The 18,071-nt window shown below is 42.0% G+C and overlaps 1 protein-coding gene across 20 annotated transcripts in view; it reads right to left on the bottom strand.

The window, feature by feature from the left end:
* Positions 1-1,924: 1,924 nt before the first annotated feature.
* Positions 1,925-18,071, bottom strand: part of BBX (BBX high mobility group box domain containing) — a 255,771-nt gene continuing 239,624 nt past the window's right edge. For 17 of the 20 annotated variants that reach the window (XM_053663008.1, XM_053663007.1, XM_053663021.1 and 14 more), the window contains 3 exons: positions 13,773-13,970; positions 11,677-11,863; positions 1,925-7,703 (listed from right to left, as the gene is read on the bottom strand). In XM_053663008.1, the coding sequence (XP_053518983.1) occupies positions 7,616-7,703; positions 11,677-11,863; positions 13,773-13,970 (473 nt within the window). In that variant the 3' untranslated portion in view covers positions 1,925-7,615. The remainder of the gene's footprint in view (positions 7,704-11,676; positions 11,864-13,772; positions 13,971-18,071) is intronic. The other 3 variants (XM_053663022.1, XM_037148884.2, XM_037148879.2) reach the window with 2 other exon arrangements.

Genomic DNA, 18,071 nt, shown 5'->3' with positions numbered 1-18,071 from the left:
GGCTCAGTGGATTGAGCGCCAGCCCATGCACAAAGGATCACCGGTTCGATTCCTAGTCAGGGCACATGCCTGGGCTATGAGGCGAGTTGGACCCCCAGTAGGGAGGGGATGTGTGAGAGGCAACCACACATTGATGTTTCTCCCCCTTTCTTCTTCCCTTCCTTCTCTCTAAAAATAAATAAATATTAAAAAAAGTAAACTGTTTTCTAATTTCAAATAATGGCCATTCCAGAACTACTGTTCTTATGGCTCATGGATTCCTTTTGCTTTAAATCGGAAATAAACATTTTTGGAAATGTGAGGAGCTGATACCTAAAAAGTAAACATTGTTCGTATCAAAAGATTTGCTTTTAAAGGCTGCATCTAAAGTATTTATACACGAAATCGCATTTCTGGGATAAACCTATCGGAGGTTGTGAGATGCAACGGAGGACAATGGGTGAAATACAAATGAAACAGAAGTTGAGGAAATATTATTTGCTGAAGCTAGGTGGTGGGTAGGTACATGAAGTTCAATATACTACCCTACTTTTGAATATATTTCTCCATAATTTCAAAAAGAGGTTTCTGATAAATTATAAATAATAATTTTATGTCATTTCAGTATGTATGCAATGGAATATTGGTTTTAGCTTATTAAGAACCATTTTTTTCTTGGAGATTTCATGTCCTATCTGAAAAGATGTAATTGTCTCATATATATTGGACCATAAAACCACATCTATGTAAATTGTGCCACATTTTTATTCTAACAGCATTAATATTCTTCAGTATGGAGCACCCCCACCACCCCGACATGTGAGTGTCAGTACTTCAAAGGCAGTGCACTGTAGCATCAGAAAAGTTTAATTCATTAGGCAGGCTGATTTCAGAGAAACCTTCCTAGTGCTTCATACTGAGTTAGCTATGTGAATTCAGCTTAGTTCCCCACACCACCTCCTAAAACCACTTCCCCCTAATGCATCATCCCTTCCAAGTTAAATACAAAAAAGGTGATACTTAGCATCTTTTCAATATACTTTAACTTATCTGCCTTAGAGTTGAAATAAAAATACAATTGCCAGTTAATGAGCATCTCCTTCACAGGCCCTATGCCAACGTTTTTGAATCTATTGTTTCAATCCCAGCAACGGAGTGAGGAGGCATGACCAACACCATCACTTAGACGAGTGAGGTGTGGTTCAGAGACTAAAAAACCCTGTGGTGAGTCGGTGGAGCCAGAATTTGAAGCTGTCTGAATGCCAAGCCTGTTTGATATAGTTACACCAAACAAGTATTTGTACTCTGTATTATTCCAAAGGAGATAAAAAAGAAACAAAAACAAAAACAAGGTCCTCAGGTTCAGGGGCAAGTATACTCAGCAAAGCTGAGGTCCAAGTTCATAGTTTAGGTTAAGTCTTTTTCTTTTTTTAAATATATTTTATTGATTATGCCATTACAGTTGTTCTATTTCCCCCCTTCATTCCCCTCCACCCTGCACACTCCCTCCCCCACCACTCCCCCCCCTTTAGTTTATGACCATGTGTCTCAAGTTCTTTAGATTCTATATTTCCCATACTATTCTTAATATCATTTGTGTAAGTTGTCCCAGTTTGGGGAAAGGCAGTGTGTTCGGCGCGAACTTCTCCCCACGGGGCACCTCGAAGACGGCTGTCCTGAGGGGGAGGCTGCAGCCCCCTCCTCTCCTCCAACTGACCTCGCTCCACACGCCGGGGAAGAGCAACCGCGCTGCTCAGACCGCGGGGAGTCTGCCGTGCAGGGGAGACCATCGCTGGCATCCTGAAATAGCTCACTTTTACGAGAGGACTGTCTCTGTTTTCAGTAGGCACGGTACACGGAAGGCACATACTCTGTGGCCAATAGTGTGAACATAAAGAAACACATTTGAATATCTTTAAAATATTTCAAATTTTTATTAAATATTTTTATTCAGTTTTAAGATCACAGTTAAAGTACTTTAGCATGTTATACACATGACTTACATGTGCAATTTTTAGAAATATCAAATTAAGTATAAGATTTTAAAGAAAAAATTATATAAATGTGTATATTGACTTTTACTACACATACATCTAAGAAAGCAATAATTCTGTTGTACCATTGAGAAGAAATCATTTATTACATGGCATGTTTACACCAACTCTAAAGAGAACCGAGCCAATTTCTGAAAGCCAAAAAAAAAAAAGAAAAGAAAAGAAATAAAAATGAGCGATTCTGTCACGCCGAAACTCTCAATAGACTTAAGACCTGGTTGCCAAATGAAGCTGTGGTTAATTTATGGCAAGTAAGCAATTCAAACCTAGGAAAAAAGTTCATAATCTGCTATATGGAATCTCAGGTGGTTTCAATTCTTTTTTTGGATAAATTCCTGAGAGCAAGAGACTTGTTTAGTGCTAAAGAAATAAGAAAAACTTTGCTGAGCATGTGCTGAGCTCCAGGTCACGAACCCCTGCCCCAGTCCTGCCACTGTCCGACCTGGGGCACCATTCGTGGCGTCGGGGCCAGGAGCCGGCCCCTCCGCGGGCCACGGGGGGCTGTTAGTTTGTGAAGCGTGTGTGCCTGTGATTGACAGCCTGTGAGGTAAGGTCTGCGGTGTGGGTGGGAGGGCTGGGAGGCCGTGGATTAGGTTCTTGTTACTCAGCAACCAACCAGCTCTGGCCTAAGTTATAAGAGAATCTTTGGAAGTAGTAGTTATGCCCACAACTAGTTCTGCACACAAAAATGAATCTGCGGGCAGGATCAATTCTGACCACGTACTGCATCAAGAAAACAGTGGCCACGGAACTTTTAAGTACAAGGTTTCCTCTTTTAATTTATTACTGTAACTCATACCACCACAAATACAATTTGGCCAGGAGAGGAAACTTATTTTTTCTTAAAAAAAAATGTGTGTGTATGTTCTGTTGAAGAAAAGCTTAGTACACACAGATGGAGGTGTATGACAGAACTGGGTAGTATAATTTGTCTTATTTACTCTTGTTGCTTTGTTCTGAAATGCAAGGAAGATAATCTCCCCAGTGAAGAGAACAAGGTCATTTATTATGGAGTGTAATAAACTCAGCTGTCACTTCCAAACTAAAGCAACGCAGTCCATCAAACCCTGAATACTTTACCAGACGTAACTAGTAAGATGAACTGAACTGTTTCTCTTTATAAAGTATAATGCTAGTGAATCTAAGTAAGATAATTTTTAAGAATCCCAAAACTCAAAAACAAAAATCCAAATCTAATTCTTTGGGAATGCTTGTATAAATAAACGCAACATCTATTTAACAATTAGTACACTCTTCATAAGGTGCAAAACAAGGTCCTATGTGGGGAAAGCTAAAATTTAATTTCACCTAGCAGTCACTCTGAATACTTTATAGGTCAAATGTAATAACAGCATTTGCTTCTGCTGCCCGTTTTCAGCGATACATTGTTCTCTCTGGAGAAGGCGGTTTGTGAAGTCAAAACACTGCAGTGGAAAATAGTGGCACTGAAGGCAGAAGCAAAACAAGACAAGCCTTTGAAACAGGACTTAACTGAAATTAACTTTTAAAGCCGAGGTAGCCCATTAGAATTGGCCTTATCGGAGGGCTCTGTGGAGCAGTGCAATCCAAGGTGAATCTCTTCCTCAGCATCACACACACACCGACGTTCCCTTTACAAATGAGGACTCCAGGCCTCTCAGGTCTTCCTTCCCTCCTTCCTCTCGGTGAAGAGGTGGCGCTTCTCCCTGGTGTATGGGCGCTGGCCTCCAGCCTCCAGCCTCCAGCTGCTGGTCTCCAGAACACTTAGGATTCATACAGTAGTTTGCAGGCAGCATGGTCCCACTGCTTCACATTAATGCCAAATGCCAGACGTGGAACAGAGCTATTGGATAGTTCCCACCCCTCCCCTCCCCCACACATACTGTATAAACAAAACATGTCATTCGGTTTTCAGCTTCCTCCTGGTTCTGTAACAATTTCTAATTTGCTTGAGCTTTTACATAGGTACAAACACTGTCACAGGGTGAGCCAAATGACTGCAGAGTGCAAACAAAATTTTACAACTTAGGCAGAGTAGCATCTGACTTAAAAAGACAATGACAGGATTAGCCATCTTGGACTCTAAGTAGCCAGACCAGTTCAGATGCTCCTGGTTCATAGTGTTCACTTGTTTCCCTCCGGCAGTTTTAATGGCAGGAACTAGCATATCCGTGATTGTGTGGGGCTGATGTCAGCATTTCGGCTCCAAGGTGGCATTCGTAGTAAGTGTGTTTTGACCAAATTAAATAAATACATTTCTGACACACACTGTCAGAATTACAATGTGAGTTATCTTTTAAAAGGGGTTTTAATGAATTAACATTTTTGATCTAAAAATCTGGAAACAAACCTAATTTGGGGATAAGAACCTGTATCTTCAGTGTGGCGGTGAGACATTTTCCTTTTCCTGATTCTTTACAGTATCCAAACAAAGAAAAACTTAAAAAAGGATGTCTTACAGTATTTTTTCTTTCACTCAGCTTCTTAGAGCTGCAGCTTCAGTTACTATAATATACTCTACACACTTCAAAATTACATAGGAAATACCCAGAGTAACTAAATAAATAAAAGGCTACAGGAAACTGGAATAGCACTGTGCCTCCATCAGACACTAAATCATCCACTTCCAGCATCACAGAGAAGGGCTAGGACAATTTTCTTTCCAAAAGATTTATATACAGGTTTGAATCCAGAAATTAAGGTTAAAAGTATAAATATTGATAATTTCAACTAAAATCAGAATGGTTTCAGAAAGATATGATACAACAATTTAGAATAAAACAAAGCAGAAGAGCATCATATTTTGGTTTGCTTGAGATATACATAAGGTGCAACTTTTTCTCTTGAGGGTGCTTGTGGGACAAACGTTAGTGTGGATGGTGGTGGTGGCAGATTAAGGTACACACCATAGAAATACAGTTTTTCCAAAATAGAGAAGAATGAGAGAAATGAAATGAAACTGATGGGGGGGTGCTGGGGAGGGGGAGAACGACACACTGGTCTATGAGACATTTGTGCTAACACACGTTGTTACCTGAAAACACCAACACCCCTTTCCAGCAGATGCAGGGCATGAGAAAAGCACTCTTACTGAAATCAAGACTTCCAGCACTCAGAGAAACTACAAGGTGAGTGTCTAAAGAACTATAAAGCTTTGCAGGATTTCTGCTACTCTCAGTGCCTAACAGCTTAAAAAGTAAGCATTTCTACAAAAAGTTTTTTTTAAGTATCTGAAAACAGTCATATCCAGTAGTTGCCCTCCCACTCCCACCCTGCTTGAGGGAAAAGCCACTGAGGTTTAGGAAAAGCAGATCAAGTAAGATATTAATCACATAGAAAAAAGCAATCTTTTGTTTTGCTTCTTTTTTAAAAAAGGTCCCATGAATATACAGCAATCTCTTGAGGAACTCTAGTGAAATGTAATCGGAGGACTGAAGGAGGGTGCTCTGGCAAAAATAGATCTATTCTAATGTGTTCTATAGATAACAAGTTAGTACCATTGTCAAGGTGCATGTTCTGCACCGTACAATTTTTGTTGGTTTCTTTTTTGGATTTTAGCTAATAATAATTTAAAAATCACTGCTAGCAAGTGGTCCAAAAACTTCCAACAGCTACCAACACTGGGACCCAGCAATTTCCAAACATTCAATTTGTGTTTTGAGATTTAGAAAATATTAATAAAACAGCATCATAGTAAAAACATTATGCTGAAATCTGGGGCTGCTCACCTGATTCATTTCTAGGTAAATGGGGTTAAGCTTTACCCTCCTATTAACCTGGCTTGCTAATTCCTTCCTTCTCCATTCCTACAGTGAGTGTGCATCCTTGAGAACGCCACACCAATGCTCTGCTGCCCTCTTTACCTGCTTTGGGGAAATAAATGTCTCTATATAATCTTCAATTTCGTTAGTATGTTGTACATATTTTCCAGCACCGAAACTGAAGTAATATCTACAACCATGAAAAGCTAAACCTAGTCAGGACTAATAGAGTAATTTTTTTATATGGCTATTAGGTCAAATTACAATTAGAAAAAAAATCATCATTACAATTCAGTCAAGTATAAATTAGAAAGCTAGATAAAACCTTGTAAACTGTCACCAGTTAAAGATCTAATTCAAAAGCTTCAAACTTGAACTAACACTATCAAAATTCCACCAGTTTGAAAATCATAAAAATTATTGCTGGAATCCAATAATTGAAATTTGGTAGTTTGTGCTGCGATGCAAGAGTGGGGAAGTACTTTGTGCTATGGAACAAATACCCTGTAAAATCTGTAGCCTTTGACTAATTTTGATTTATCACTTGCATCTGTTGCTAGGAAACAAGACACTGTGAACATCAGGTGGTTAAGTCAATATGTTGAATGTTCTAAGCCAGTTAGTCCAGTTGGCACTGGCATATGTAGAGTGGCTTTTATGCTCAAAAGCAACAAAACACAACAAGAAAACAGAAACTTGCAGGTGGATCTATGACTGAGAGGCCCACTCCGGTCAGGTACACGCCCCTTATCATTTATTCAACACCACCTTAACCACACAAACTTGAAATGGCTCTAAACACCTGCAGTGCCAGTTAGGCTGTGCATAGCAATCGCTACCCGTCCAGTCTGTCTGGGATGGATGGAAAAGGTCTGTCTGTGGCTGCAAGTCCACACAAGTGAGTGTCTTCAATGTGTTCAGGATAGTGAAGTAATACTAAGGTCACTTTTGAATAATATTTTTCTCTCTTTTTTTGTTTGTTTGTATGAACGATCCATTGGTCACGTAGACCCCTGTGAAAAAATAAAAGAATCCTCAAGGCATGAAAACATCAGTCATCTGTAATCTGCAGGACTGTTCCCCTGTCTGGGAAAATATTTGCCACAATATTCTTCTTGGTCACTCAAGGCTAAGAAAAAAATTCAGCTTGTAAGAATTGTAATTTTTTTCTTTTTCTTTTTTTTTTCCTTTTTTGCCAGCAAACTACCACTCTGGTGGCAAATATAAAAGTGCAGAATATATGGACCACAAGGCCGAGCATACACCGCTAACAATGGTACATCTGCCTGTCCGTGCTGCGTGGGAGTCTCGGAACAGGCTTTTTAATATTATTCTACAATATAAATGTAGGTATAACCTATTATATAAACCATCTTAGAACGTAAATCTCCATGTACAAAAATGACTAAGAATATCTAATAATAACTAGTGCAGTGCGTCAGTTTGTTTTTTTTGTTGTTTTTTTGTTTTTGTTTTGAAAGAATAACTAGGTAATATACGAAACTAGTTTCACACTCTCTGGTTGGTAAAAGAGATGCTGGATGAGCTACAGTAAAGGCAGCCTTTTACCAAGTCACCACCTATGGCCTTCAACAGCCTTCAATAGAAAGCAAAGCTCCAGGATCATTCCATCTCTGCTCATCACCAGACAGATGACATCACCCCCAAAGAACAAATGGGCCCAGGAGGCTGACTTCTGCTTCAAGTCAGTCTGGGCCATGTAGGTCAACAAACACTTGTCTGTAGTCTATATTTCCCACCACATGGACTCACGAGCATCCCTCGGTAAAGACAAGGCTAGGGTAGTAGGTAAAGCACAATGTTTTACAATTAAAGGGCGCTTCACTGGTCAGCGCAGGAAATAAGTACAGGAGCCTGTGGCATTTCTTTTGGCTGGCCGTCGTGGGTGAGCGGAGTTGACCTCTGACCTCTGTGGAGCAAGAGAAAGAAAAAAAACACCTATTCAACATAGGTTGTTATCAGAAATAGGACAGGATGACAAATTAAGTTCCCAATAATTTATTTAATAGCTACTGCAATAATACACAACACATTCGTATGCTGTTTGATTAACCAATTTTGTCCTTAGAGCTTCTTTCTCTGCATATGCTTTAAAGGATTTCTTACCTCAGTTCTCCTCATACCACTCAACAACATACTCTGTCCCCAATGACCACCTCCATGTGTAGAATCTGAAGCACAACAGATTTGGGGAACTCCCTAAGAAGTGGGAAACTTGAAGGGAAGTGCTGACATTCTGGGACAAGAATCTTCCAATTTAAAACTTAAGGCCAATAAAAGCAATGATCCCTGAAGAGAAAGAGGTATACTATGATTCAAAAAACAAATGAAGTTCTCCTAACTTAAGAAAAGTGTTACAGGCCTATGGACAGGGTGTACAGAGGGGAGAGGCAAGCACGGACTGAACTGCGGCATGTGAGAAAATTCAGCTAATTTGGACCAAAACCAACGCACGTGGAGAAAGAATTCTAGGCAAGACTAAAAAATTCAGGAAAACTCCCATCATTTAGACTGGAACTACACTGAACATAGCTGACTTTTCTTTTAGCTTTTGTTTAATGAGTAGGACAAAATACAATCTATTTCACAGGTATAAAAAAACTGTTCGAAATTCTTGATAATTTCTGCAAGGCTTCTCATTCTAAAAGGACGGGAAGTGCACCTCCCTGACATCTCCCCGCAGGCCGGCCAAGCCCACAGGCCGCACACCCTGCTTTGGCTGCAGTGGTGCGCAGGGCACAGCACTGAAGTCATGCGACACGGCAGCAGTGTTTTCACTGGTCTGAAGGTTTCAGTGTAGGATCGTCTTCAGATTACGTAGGACGAAAGGTGCTATTTTAGAATTCAGATTACATGTGCTCCATACCTATATTCAATTCCTTTCTCTTGAGGCACAGAAAAAAAAATGTGGATAATTAACAACATTTGGGGAGGTCAGACTCCAATGATCACTTAGACTAAGATATTAGGGAAAAATAAAACGCATATTATAATCAAACTTCCAGATTAATCTGTTAATTTATTTGGGGATATTGTAAGCATCAACTGTTTAATGTGTTCAACTCTCTTCAAGAAAGATGAAACTAAATATTTTTTACCTTTAAGATTGAACATGTAGTAATATTACAAAATCAAAAGAATTTTAGTAAGTATTAAAAAAACAAAAAGAACAAAATAAGAAAAGTAAAAATGGAAAGGACAATGTAAAAAAAAAAGAGAGCAAGGGGGGGGAAGTGGGATGAAAGCCAAGTCTGATCAAAGGGAAAAGAAGAAAGGAGCACAGCAGGCGAGGGAGGCGGCTCCTGGCGGCAGGACGGCAGGTAACAGGCAGGGTCCGGCAGGGGAAGGCCCTCCTGAGGGTGGCTGGCGGAGGAACAATGTGGGCGCAAGAGTTCACAGTTTTAATGTGAACATTTCACCTAAAATGTCATATGCTGTGCCTGAGTGTGATATTGTTATGTTACAGATTTACATTTTTATGATATTGTAATAAAATATTTTGTAACAAAAAAAGGGTGTTATTTGTGCTGGGCCCTGTATTTCTACCCCTAACGCTATTGACCAACCTCTAAATCAGGAGTCTAGGTGATGGCCAGGCCATCACTGATGGGCAGCAAGGTACAATTATATTAAGAATATAGGTCAAGGGCAGCCTGGTAGCTCTGCTTTAACATGCGGGGGCTAAAGGTATAACTAAGATTCCCTGGGGGAATCTTTGTAGCTTTTAAGAACACTAACTATTTGTTAAGTTGACAGTAAAATTCTAGTAAGCAATATTATTCTAATAGGAGCTTAAAAAACAAACAAACGCGTTTATTCACACCACCTTCTCTATGCCTGCTAGCTAACTCTGGGCAGTCATACTTCAAGAACACCTCATTTATTCATTCACCCATTCATCTATTCATTCGTCCATTCGTTCATCCATTGGTGTGACAGAAACTAAGGGAGCTGGGGATGTGGAGAATAAAACCAGAGCTTTGTTTTCAAAATATACTGGAGGGAGACAGGGCATGAACAGACAGTTCAGGACCAACGTGGTCTATGAGAGCTATGTGTGGAGAGTACAGAGGCTTCAGGAGGAGAGAGGAAGAAAGGCAAGAAAGCACGTGGCTCGTCTGGACGGGAGAAGCAACTGCACCCGAGTGCAGGGCAGGGAGGAGAGGCGGGGGTGCTCCGCTCTCAGACACCAGAAGGCACGGAAGGCTGGTCAGTTAACAGCTACGGGGGGAGCACAGTCAGGTTCCGAAGGGAGCACTGCCAACAGCACGGGGGACTGCCCGGTAGCCTTGTCTGAGCCAAGAATGATCGTGTACCCCTGTGATTTTTTTTTAAAGATTTTATTTAATTTTTAGGAAGAGAAAAAGAGAGGGAAAGAAGCATCAGTGTGTGATTGCCTCTCACGCACCCCCAACTGGGAACCTGGCCTATAACCCAGGCGTGTGCCCTGACTGGGAATTGAAGCAGCAACCCTTTGGTTTGCAGGCTGGCCCTCAACACCCTGTCACACCAGCCGGGCCCCCACCTTTTATTCCACAAGTTATGGGGGTACTTACTAAGACTTGGACATATACTTGATCCCTTTTGTACGTGTGTGAGTTTGTCCTTTGTACTCAATCGTCAAACTCCACGGATGGAGAAGTACCCATGCGTTTATCTCCCTCAGAGACCTGGGCCAATTTTCAGTGTCTGTCAGCATTCACTTGCTTTCAGGCACTTGCAGTGCACACATGAAAAGGAATCTGGCTTATTGGAAATATCTACAGGTTATTTGTGAGGCAGAACTGGAACTATAAAGTGACAGGTAAAGAGCAAGAAGCAAACAAGGCTTATGTCAGGGCCTCCTGAACCTGCATGTGAATATGAAGAATGGAGTCTGCCAGGTGGGTATACGAGTTGTCCTTGATTCCAAGTTCTTTTGTACTAAGGACTGAAAGGCTAAGAAAGCAGCTCATCTGTGGATAATCCACTCTGGATAAAAATATAAAATGCGTGAATTTACAAAAGGCTTTTTGGCCTTTTCAAAAGATCTATTAAGCCGCAGAGCACTCAATCACGCACTTAGACTTAGTGTGCTTTCCTGCGCACACTAAGGGGCTTTGCTGCGTTCGCGAGCCTTTCTGACCCGCCATCTTGGCTGATCACACACACACACCTGCCGTGTGATTCTTTGGGGACATCGCTGTGCCCAGTGTAAGATGAGAAAACTGAGGCCCAGAGAAATAAATTACTTTGCAGCAAGCACAGAGAGTGGAGGATAAGTCCAGACCTCCTGCCTGCCAGGAGTCTGATGCCAACATACACTTTTTCCTGAACCATCACTGCCACCGACACCACCCTCCATGGGGTGTTTACCTCTGTGAGCACTGGGACATGAGATCTATTCCACATAACACGACTACAGACTGAGTACCAGTTATACCCACTTTATAGAAGAAAAGACAGGGGGTACAGAGGTGACCGGTCTTGCTCGAGACCTTGAGTTTGCAGGTGGCACAGCACGGACACAAACCCAGGTCTGAAGCCTGACTCCGAACAATCTCATGCTCAGTGACTGGATAGTGCTGCTTCCCTGCTCTTTCAGGCTCTTTGCCGAACTGAAAGTTTAGCCATGGAATAACATAGTCAAAATAAACTCTTGCCCGGCCATATTCTCTTACATTTTCCTACACTGCTAATTAGCACATATACTTTTTGTAACCTCACATCAACAGAAGTACTCTTGAGCCGAGTCTTACAAACCACGTTGTAAAAAATGTCACAAGTGACGTCAGGAAGGATGTTCTGGCCTCTGTGTCGCTTTCTCCATCCACGTTTTGTGGAAGGGGTGACGCTGAACTGGCCCCCCAGGACCCTGGCGGAACAAGCCTTCCACCACTGACCTGTGCACGTTTTCCATGGCGGCCACTTCAGCCAGCGCCGCCAGGCTGAAGAACGCAGACATGGCCGGCATCTCGGGCGTGCTGCTCCGGGTCTCGGCGGCCTCGGTGCTGTGTGCGCACTCGTCACTGCAGCCTGTCTCGGTGGCTTTAGGGAGGCGCCGGTGCAGTTGCTCCTTTGGTTTGTCATCTGTAACGAAATGGAATTCCATCACCGGAGGGTCCCTCTGTTCTCTCCAGAGAAAACTCTGCACCAGACAAGTGAAATGAGTTCATTGTCACCCATCAAACAGGAAGGCTTTTAAAGAATTTCTTCTTCCACAGTCACAAAACTCTTTATTAAGCTAAACTGCAACCATGGGCAGCGCTGTGCCCTGAAGCTGAGCCTAAGAGAAGATCTGTTTTATTCAAGGTCAAAGTATAGGTCAGTCTTGGAGAAGAAAAAATGGGCTTTGGCCAAAAATAAAACCCAAGGGACTTTGGCAGAGGGGCCCGTGGGTGCTGGGAAAGGGGCCTTAAAAACCCAACTGACCAACTATTTCTGATGAAGCTGGAGCCTGCCCTACCCTGAGCACTCGGTGTGTGGTGGCGCCCACGCGGGGGCGGCCAACTCTAATCCCAGTAAGGTCCCAGTTGTCACTTTGTTCTCAAGACCAATGGAAAGAAAGATAACGGGCCAACGCATGTGTTGGAAATGAGTCCATTTTCTTCATTCTGTAGCCATGATAGAGGACCGGGGTTTATCATGATTTTAAAAACATTTCAACTATAGAAAATAATTAATAAAGGCAGAAATGCCATATATTAAATGAACATGAAAGAGCTATGTGCTTTACTATGTGAAAGAGTTATTTTCTAAAACCTTTCATTCTTTCTATAAGTAAAAATGAGGCTGTAACCATTTGCACACAAACATACACACAGGAAAGGAGGGAGGAGGCCGCTGAACTATAAATACTAGGAAAATTACATTCTAGTCCTCATCCTACTTCTGCTTGGTGGTCCAAAGCATTCAAAAACAAAATTGTACCTGTTTGAGCTTCATCTCTTACACGACAGGGTAAAATTGGGGATCTTTAACATGCTTTACGGTTCTAACAATGTACACATGCAAAAAAAAGTGCACAAAATTTGCTAACAGTCCTCTCTCAGCAAATGATGACGCTCTATAAATAATGATAACTCACCTAAATCAAATATTTATAAATCTCATTCTCAAAAACACTCATTTAAACATTTTTTTCCCTACTTATAGAATTATAGACCTTTGACCTTTTTCTGGAAATTGGATTAGGATGAGGAGGAGGGAGCTTCTTTCAGGGCTGACGGAAATGAGATGCTCGAATTGCTAAAAGGCAGAAGGGCAACAGCGAAGACCACTCGTGCCTCGCTGGTGCAGAACCCCCGAGAGTTGAGGGAGGACACTCGGACCCCACTCCTTAACCTGGGCCCGTCGGGGAATTCTACTGCCACGGAGACCACCAGGAACAACAAAAGACCCAGACCACAAGTGAAAATGCAGACATTTATGATAAGTTAAGAGTTGGTTAAAGATTGGCCCAGAGAACTCAAGAAATCCAGAAGCATTCTCAAGCTCCCTTGGTGGTCTGAATCAGTTTCACAGGAAGAGCTGGATGTTTTCAAAGGTGCCTTAACTCATTGGTTTAAATACCCGATAACCTGGCGTGTGGTGACTTGAGCAGTGAACCGTGGAGAAATACTGATCCACCCAGTAGTTTTAAAAACCTAGGATCTTTGGGATTTTACTTAATCAAGACTGTTTCTGTGCATCTGAGAAAGAGAAGAAGAAGCTGACGGTCCTAAAAATTACCTTTCCTTTCTAGGAATTCAAGATATGCTCTTGGAAAACAGCTATACTTTTATGACATGGACTAACACACGGACATTTGGAAGTCTGTAGAAAACTAGTTCTCAAGGAGATCCAGAAAGAGAAAATGTTACTGTGACCAAGCCCACAGAACAGACCTGTTTTTCTGCAACGACCCACAGCTGGCATAGAGTCATTTGCTGGCCAAAGTGGCCATGAGTGTCAGCTGCTTGGTCTGGTTTTCTCTGCCTCTAATGCTCCCTTTTCTTACCCAAAGTACCTCCTGCTGGTGACACCCGGCCATCTGCTGTCCTGACCAGGTGTGTGATCTTGGTTTTCCTTGCTTTTCTCTTTTGGCTGCCCACCAGGGGTTCTTGCGTTGCTGTTGGCTCTGGAGTGTTGGGAATGGATGGGGCATTTTTAATCTTATAAGCAGGCTCTGTGGTGTTTTTGTCTTCTGTAAATATGGCTGAAATAGGACAAACCATATACAGTTACACACAAAAACACATGGCACCAACATTGCTCGTGGAAGGAAACATTTCTGAATGTCTGACCCATCTGAATGGAGAACTTATATTCAGCGTTTTCAAAGTATTGATGGGTAAAAAATAAAACAATGCCCATAATTTTAAACAAATATATTTATTTATATTTGCTTTGATAGATTAAGTACAGAGGATTTAGATGCCCTCTCTCTTTTAATAGAACACCAAATACCAAGAGGTCAGTGGAGTAACATTTTCTAAATGTTTGGATCTTGCAGGTTAATGGAGAGGATACTATGCAAAAATCTGTGTGAACTGTGTCCCAAAGAACCACTGTTTCTACATGTGGTCAGGGTCCCTATCTGAGATCCTTATGGGAAGCAGATCCAAAGAAGGTGATGGAGGAAACTTCTTCTTAGGACACTGAGATTAAAGTTACAGTGACCATGGAGATGGTTGCTTTCAATCACCAAGTTGGACCGATCAGAACAAGAAGCTGTTTGTGAAGACTGACCCTTTCACTGACTGCTCAGTAAGGACCTAACACACATTGGTGAAGGCAGAACATAATGAAACCCTCTATTTGCTACGTTCTAGGATCAGGTGAACGTGCTTAGTGAGATAATTTAAAGAAGTACCACATGTCAGTAGGGCTCCTTGAAAAGTTTAATTTTAGGTACCCTTAATTCTAACTTGATTTTCAGTAAATCATTTAATAGCACATGCTTGGATTCTAAATACAACAGCCAAGAGTAAGGGACATGTTTGCCACCAAAGACTTGCTCCTGATTCAAAGAGTTTGGAAGTGCTTGTGTCTTATGTACTCATTTCCATAGGAGCTCATTCCTCTCCCTTTTCCAAAACAAGACAAGAATATGCAGATATTCATACAGGAAGCATTTAGGAGTACAGACATGTAGTCAGGTTTCAGGACTAGGACTTTTTTTATTCCAGCGGTGGCAGGTCTCTTGGGCAGAGAAGAGATACATCTTTCCATTGTTTAACTATCCAATCTCTCTCTTTTTTAGAGATTTTATTTACTTAGAGAGAGAGGGGAAGGGAAGGAGAGAGGGAGAAACATCAGAGTGTGGTTGCCGCTTGCTCCCCTCCTACTGGGGGAGAGAGGGCTGGCCTGCAACCCAGGCATGTGCCCTGACTGGGAATCGAACCAGCAACACTTTGGTTTGCAGGCCAGTGCTCAGTCCACTGAGCCACACCAGCCAGGGCTAATTATCCAGTCTCTTAAGATAGACACAGAAATTCTTTGTGACAAAGAGGGGAGTGTGGCTCAGGAAATCAAGGTCCGACACAACAAATTCCATGCAAACTAAAGCTGGAGGATAACTGAAGCTGCTTCTCCGAGGACATGAGGGCAGACACTGGAAATAAGAGTATATATGACATCACAAGAAGAAAAGCTGTAATAGGAACAGGGACAATAAGGGTGTGAAAAGTGCACTGTTCATATAAATACTTGCACAGGCTTTATGTAAAATTTTTACTCTAGCTCTCTAATGGGTTTAGGTTTAGTTAGATACATCCTTGAGATAGAAGGGCCATGAATTAGTAAAATCTTTGCCCTCAAGGGGTTGATTCCAGGATTCCCATTCCAAAACAGGCGGGAAATAATTTCAGTTACGTCAAAAGGAAGAATGTAAAGCATAAATCGTAACATAATTTGGGGCCTGGCCTCACCTCAGTGTCACCTAATAGATGGCTGTGTGGGGACAGGCTTAAGATAATCGTTATTTATTTATTTTTTAAAATGCGCCATTTGGCAAGGCTCCCAAACACCTTTTCAAGCAAATAGTCAACAACGGGAAAAAAGGCCCCTTTTAAGTTGTAGACCTATTCTCAGGTCAAACAGTCTTAGCATATTTATACTTTGATGTTTAGTGTAACACAGGTCAGTGGTAATACATATTTTTTTCAGTTTGGACTTCAATAAAAGCAAAATAAAAGATAATTTGGTTAGAAACACTCCAACGACGTTTCATGACTCTGCGTTAGCCTGGAAATTCAAAGCCTTCTATGGGTTAAAGAAGCCAAATCTGAGTTCTCGATGAGAATCACATAACTTCTATTGGGTGTTCACAAGAAAGCTTCAAAATTTCTGGTTTCTGACCCGGACCCCTGAGCTGGCCCTTCTTATTACAGGGGTATCTTATTCACCTCTCCAGCCTGATCACTACATTATACATGTACCTTCCGGGAAAAACACTGACCTTTCCTCTCTCCTCTTCCTCTTCCCAGAAAACCCCAAACTTGTGGAAATAGGGGTGTAGCAAGTTCCAGAGAAAAGGGGTGCGTAGTGAAAGAGAGAACCAAGGAGGTTAAAGAGGAGGCATGGACGGAAAGGTCACAGTCATCAAGAATCCTTGATTCTACTCACGACTTGTAAATTCACTCACTGTGGGACCACGGGTCTCAGTTTCTTCCCATAAAGATGGAGTCTGGGCTAGATTAGCTCTAAAGGAGCCCCCCAGCCCTGGAGTTCTTTTCATTTCGCCACACAGCCTAGATTCAGAGTTCTGACCAGAAAGAAACAAGTCTCCGGCCTGCTCCAGAGGCTCAAGGCTGGGAGAGTGTTCCCCTGATAAAGGATATAGATGTCCGACCACTATACTGTACACCTGAAACTAGCACAACCCCCCCCCCCCCAGTAATATTGAATGTCACCTCTAACTGAAAACAAATTAAGAGTAAGCCCTTGACTAGGACTGTTAAGATTTTTTGTTTTTGGTAAGCCTTCAAATGGTTTCATTTCCATTTAATGCTTACTCCTTTTCCTGGGTCTTCCCGGTGAATTGGTACACATGCAATAGAATAGCCAAGGGATGGCTGCAAAGGGACTGCAAATGGGAGGTAGAGTTTAGGCCTAAAAGCATATCAGTGCTAGAGGAAGCTCAGAGACCACCATGCACGGAGCCAGAGGGTGAAAGGCAGGCCAGCTAACAGATGCCAGTGAACAGCAAGTCCCAGAGGATGGCACAGGTTGGAGTGAAACAGGAAAGGAGTGAATCAGGTTGCAGACTAAGAGGCAAAAAAAGAGAATAAAGCAAGTTCTCACAAATCACTGAAAGGAGGCAATGCCACCTCTTCAGATGCCATCTCCTCTACACCTCCCGTCAGATCAAGAAGTAAATGTGGGCCCTGAGGATTGAAAAGGATGTGTAAATACAATTTTGCTAGAGTCTGGAAGAGGAGTTAAGAGTGACCACTACCCTGTGCTTTGACCCAGAAGTTAACTCCAGAACACTGAATAATTGACTGGTGGCTTAGAGCGAAGACAACCTTCAGGGTCAGCACTCAGGGAGAGCCCTCCTCCCCAAGACGGAAAACGAGGTAAGGCTAAGGCAAGGAAGCAGTCCTCTGCGCCAAGACAGTAGATCTGACTCTAGCAACACGAGCAAAGGCTTGGTTGAAAGAAAGAGGAAAAAGAGAAAGCTTAGAGACAGAAAAAAGCATGAAGTTGAGTATCAAGGCAGGAAGCAGGTTACTTTTTTTTCTCTCTGACAAACTAATGTAAATGTGAGAAAAGAAAGGTTTTTGTCGTCTAAAAACAAATTAAGTCATTTCTCTTTCAGCTTGTAATTGAACACACAGACCTACCCAAGCACTGCAAAACAAGTCCACAGGGCTAGCTTTTACACTCCACGACAATCATAACACACTTGGAGCGTATCACCGGAGAGTGATAATGTGAGCTCACTCCTGGAGCAACATTAGGAATGTGGCAGTAACAGACTCTTGTTTTCCAAACTCTATTCCCAAAATGTGGAGTAAGTTTTTGGTATTGTACCCCAGGAGACCACTAGAGTGCTACAGAGTCATGAATTCACATTCCAACTAGGGGAATCAACTTGCACTGAAATTATTATAGCCAAATCCGGAATCTCATTGCCTTTGGTTGTTCTCTTGTGAGCTGAAAATGCAGTCAGAAGCTGGCTGGAACACAGGAAAAAGAATCAAATGAATGGGCCTAATCTAAGATCCCGGGAGACCTTGCTGAAGTTTATAGCAACTATTTTGAACTGAAAAAAAAGATCAAGTAAGCCTGAGTGCTATGGCTCGTGTTTGAA

This window comes from Artibeus jamaicensis, unplaced genomic scaffold (genome assembly GCF_021234435.1).
Source record: "Artibeus jamaicensis isolate MK-2021 breed Jamaican fruit bat unplaced genomic scaffold, CSHL_Jam_final contig_3126, whole genome shotgun sequence".
Classification (NCBI taxonomy): Eukaryota; Metazoa; Chordata; class Mammalia; order Chiroptera; family Phyllostomidae; genus Artibeus; species Artibeus jamaicensis.
The sequence above is the reverse complement of the archived record's forward strand: the minus strand, read 5'-3'. Positions and strand labels throughout refer to the sequence as shown.